The sequence below is a fragment of the Bufo gargarizans genome, chromosome 3, assembly GCF_014858855.1.
Source record: "Bufo gargarizans isolate SCDJY-AF-19 chromosome 3, ASM1485885v1, whole genome shotgun sequence".
NCBI lineage: Eukaryota > Metazoa > Chordata > Amphibia > Anura > Bufonidae > Bufo > Bufo gargarizans.
In genome coordinates, this window is record NC_058082.1 from 418,826,775 (window position 1) to 418,830,855 (window position 4,081).

The window sequence follows — 4,081 nt, forward strand, 5'->3', positions numbered from 1 at the left end:
TACAATACCCCCTAATATACATTGAATCCTGGTTTTGCAGTAGACCTCAGCCACTCAACAGCAGTAAGGTTCTAACAATTACATGCAAAGAAACTGAAGTAGCACCCTGTTTATTTTTGATGCTATTGTTAGAGCACTCATAGGTCATTAACAATGTCAGAGCCAGATCTGCGATTAGAAGATTACAAATCCTTCAAGAGGCATCCTAAATCACCTCCTTCTGTAATCTTGTTTCTTCTTAATCACTACAGATAGCTTACTGAGTGTGGGGGTGTATTTGTATTGCCACTCGTTGAATTTCACCTGTTCAGACACGAGGGGTTCCCCCACTGAGAAGTCTTCTGATTGGTTAGCAATGGAATTGCGTAGTTCCTTAAGTGAAGTTTTTTCCATTTTTCAACGGCTTTTCATTTAGACTCTTCCACACACTGGACACCTTGAATCCTTGGGACCTTATTTCAAGAAGGCTCTTTAAAGTATTTTGACAATTTATTTTGATTATTGGATGCAGCCTATAAGTGTAATTTTTTATTGAGCCTTTTTTGTATTTTTGGGAGAAACTTTTTCTACATTTCTACAAATTTTAAAACTGGCAACAAGACTTTAAGTTTTTAAAAATGGGGAATATGGATGGAAAAACTGTAGAAGAACTAAGTTCCACAGAAATCCACCGTTGGTATAAAAAGTTCATGACGGAGTGTCCATCTGGTCAGTTGACCCAACATGAATTCAAGCAGTTCTTTGGACTCAAGAACCTCAGTCCAGCATCCAATCAATACATTGAACAAATGTTCAACACGTTTGACTTTAACAAGGTAACTTGCCTATAACTTGTATTGATGCATTACACTATTTTATGTTGTAACTTGATTGGGCATAGCAATTTACAAAACAAATATACAAAAATGCCAATAGGTGTATTTATATAGGGGTGATAGGTCCAAAACTGTGTGGCATATAAATCAAAGTATGCAGTCATCCAATATAGTTATAGTCTTTGCTTTCTATGAAATTAGGTCTCGTGTTTGATTTATGAAAATTAGATTGTAAGCCCCAGTGGTGACAGTAAGCACTGTGAGTTATGATGATCTCTGTACAGCACAGCAGAAAATGTTATCACTATAAAAGCAAGTAAAATAGAAAGCCCCAAGTATTTACAGACAAAGTGAAATAATTTGAAGTTCTACAAAAGGTAAAATCAAAAAGGTTGGTTGTGCGTTAACCATTTTAAGGAATATTTAAGCTGATTGGTTAGCTAAAAGCTCTTATTTTCAATCACCCTATACATACATATATTTAGCTGAATGGGAAGAGGGGAGAGCAGCTGCCAGATACATCTGCAGCAACTTACCCTGAAAATAAAAGGATCATGCAGGTTGAAATCCAACAACCGATTCTTCTTTCCGCTGACATCAGGTATAACTCAGAACACCTTCACCCACATTAGATGGTTGGCCAGTTTAATCAAAATTGGCATGTTCAGAATCAACTTCCCAATAACCAAGCACACTGTTACTGCATCTGGCAATAAGCAACTGCCAGGCATCTCTGGTGCCACTTTTTTCGCTGGGGTGGGGTGGGGTGCTGCTCTGGCAGGCAAAAATTTAACAGAGTGGTTCTTTGTTCCCCCCATAGCAAACCCTGATGGGTTGTCTGTAGACTGTCATAGTCATTAGCTTATCAGTGTATCCAACCGAAATCTGCAGGATCCACCCACTAATATATCATGTTCAAATTTACCTTTTAAGTTTTTATACATGGTGGACATCCCATGAAAAACCTGAAACACAGGTAAACACATTATTTATGGTATGATATATTATTTATGGTATTTTGCTAAGGTCATTGCTGTGCTACAGAAGGGACTGGATTATACTGAATAGCTCCATTTTTAAATGCTGTGTATTTAAATGATCCTTATATTAGTAATACAGTGGCATATGGAGTCCATCTCCATACCATGGTAATGTATTACTGAGCAAGTGCTGCTCTCTGGGGAGAATGATTCCGTAATGCAGAATCCAACGGAGCATTGCACCATTTTTTTTATTCCATATGAATCAAACAGAGAAAAACGCCATATAAATCAATGGTAATATTTTAGTGCTATCTGATTTTATATGCAAATATTTCAGCAAAGCAAAAAAAAAATGCAGCCATGTTAGGATTGTGCCAACTGGTCATTTATCAAAAGATAGTTATAAAAAAAAGAAAAGAAAAAGATCTTAATCACATGCATTGCCCTCTACAAGGATCTGTTAATAGGCCGTTTAGAGTGCATACTGTATTGGATGTTGCAGTATGCACCCAGTTATGAACGAACTATGTCCACTGGTCACAAAATAGTGCCCCCCAGTGGTCTAAGAACAGTATGCAGCGGTAAGCCCTCTACATAGAACTTCCATAATGGTACATATTATTTTTAATCATGAAACTGGGAAAAGTTAAGAGTGCTTATGGTTCAGAATTATCCTTTTACAGAGCTCCACCAACCTTTACACCACCAACATAAGTGACACTGACAGATAGATAGATAGATAGATAGATAGATAGATAGATAGATAGATAGATAGATATTGGATAATGTACACTAACAGGCTTGTATGCTCACCTACATTCTTTTTTCAGGATGGTTATATGGATTTTATGGAATACGTAGCTGCTTTGAGCTTAGTCCTCAAAGGCAAAGTGGAGCAGAAGCTGCGGTGGTACTTTAAACTCTATGATGTGGATGGGAATGGCTGCATTGACAGAGGAGAACTTCTCAATATAATAAAGGTAAGGCAGGAATTCAAATAGATCAGGCCTGTACATTTAATGCATTTCCTAAATATAGATATGGGACTGAAAGCACTGAAATATTAAGCAAATGTACTGTTTTATTCAGGCTATTAGGGCTATTAACAGATGCAATGAAGATATGACCGCAGAGGAGTTCACAGATATGGTTTTTGACAAAATTGATATTAATGGCGATGGTGAGTAATCTTCCTGTTTTTATTATTGGAATGCCTTTACATAACATTTGATGTATTTGCTACAAGGGTTGCTGCCTTAGAACTTTGACTTATTTTTTTAACATGATTGCTGACAGAACTAGATGGGTTGCTTTAGTGCCACTCCTTGTACCTACCAAGGCATACCACTAGATACAGAGTACGACTTAATACGAGTAATGAAAATGTGTCATTAATATAGCATGAACTGCAGCACAATATAATAAGAGATAGCTGTAAACATATGAGAGATAAGAGAAATATTGAAAAACACATAAAAAAATCTGACATTAAAACAAGAATACATTTTATCTGTTCTGTTTAGTTGTAGAAAATGTAGTTAAGGGGTTTGTCTGGTATAACCTTTTTTAATATAACTTAGATGGTTGGCCAGTCCCAATGAAATTGGTAGGCTTGTCCAATAATTATCTCACGTGTATGACCTGCTTAACTCAGAGAACAGGTAAAAACTTTTACCCTGGAGGACCCAGATAATGTTGCTGCTTCACATGCGCAGCCCATTTCCCTATGGTGGCAATGGAAGAGAATAAAACACTTGCTATCCAAAGAGTGGACAATCCTTTTAAGACCTCAAAGTTTTAAAGATGCAATTTTTTTTCCCCAGGTGAACTATCACTCGAAGAATTTATGGAAGGTGTTCAGAAGGATGAGCTACTCCTGGATGTGCTGACCCGCAGTTTAGACCTGAAACACATTGTCTACATGATTCAGAATGATGGTAAAAGGATGGACATGACAGAACGACCTTGTACAGAAATCGCAACTGTTCATTCACTTCCCTGAGAAATAAAACAATGTCTGTGGCTCCATTACATTTCATTCTTTTTTCTGAGGACTTTGCCTATAACAAGGCCAAGATGGATTATTTAAAGTGACCTACACTAAAACGGTCATATAATGGGTAAACATCTTCACAAGCTTTACAGAAGCCGTAGAATTACCTAGAAGGGTTAGAGTTCATTTAAAGATCTAAAGCAAAAAAGGACTACACAGTCCAGTCATCACCGGTAGGGTACAATACTTCTAGCCATGCTGGTCTAATTGTGTAATAATTTGTAGAGCAT

The 4,081-nt window shown here is 37.0% G+C and overlaps 1 protein-coding gene across 1 annotated transcript; it reads left to right on the forward strand.

The window, feature by feature from the left end:
- Positions 1 to 617: 617 nt before the first annotated feature.
- LOC122933116 (guanylyl cyclase-activating protein 1) lies at positions 618 to 3,800 on the forward strand. The gene is made up of 4 exons (XM_044287901.1): positions 618 to 815; positions 2,629 to 2,778; positions 2,888 to 2,978; positions 3,622 to 3,800. The coding sequence occupies exons 1-4, from the start codon at positions 618 to 620 to the stop codon at positions 3,798 to 3,800; spliced, it is 618 nt and encodes a 205-aa protein (XP_044143836.1).
- Positions 3,801 to 4,081: the final 281 nt, after the last annotated feature.

What these genes read in the sequence shown, in the direction of transcription:
- LOC122933116 (XM_044287901.1), top strand. Translation starts at nt 618, where the DNA reads ATGGGGAATATGGATGGAAAAACTGTAGAAGAACTAAGTTCCACAGAA. An exon ending in AACTTCTCAATATAATAAAG is followed by an intron (nt 2,779 to 2,887) that starts GTAAGGCAGGAA and finishes TGTTTTATTCAG; the next exon opens with GCTATTAGGGCTATTAACAG. An exon ending in AATTGATATTAATGGCGATG is followed by an intron (nt 2,979 to 3,621) that starts GTGAGTAATCTT and finishes TTTTTTCCCCAG; the next exon opens with GTGAACTATCACTCGAAGAA.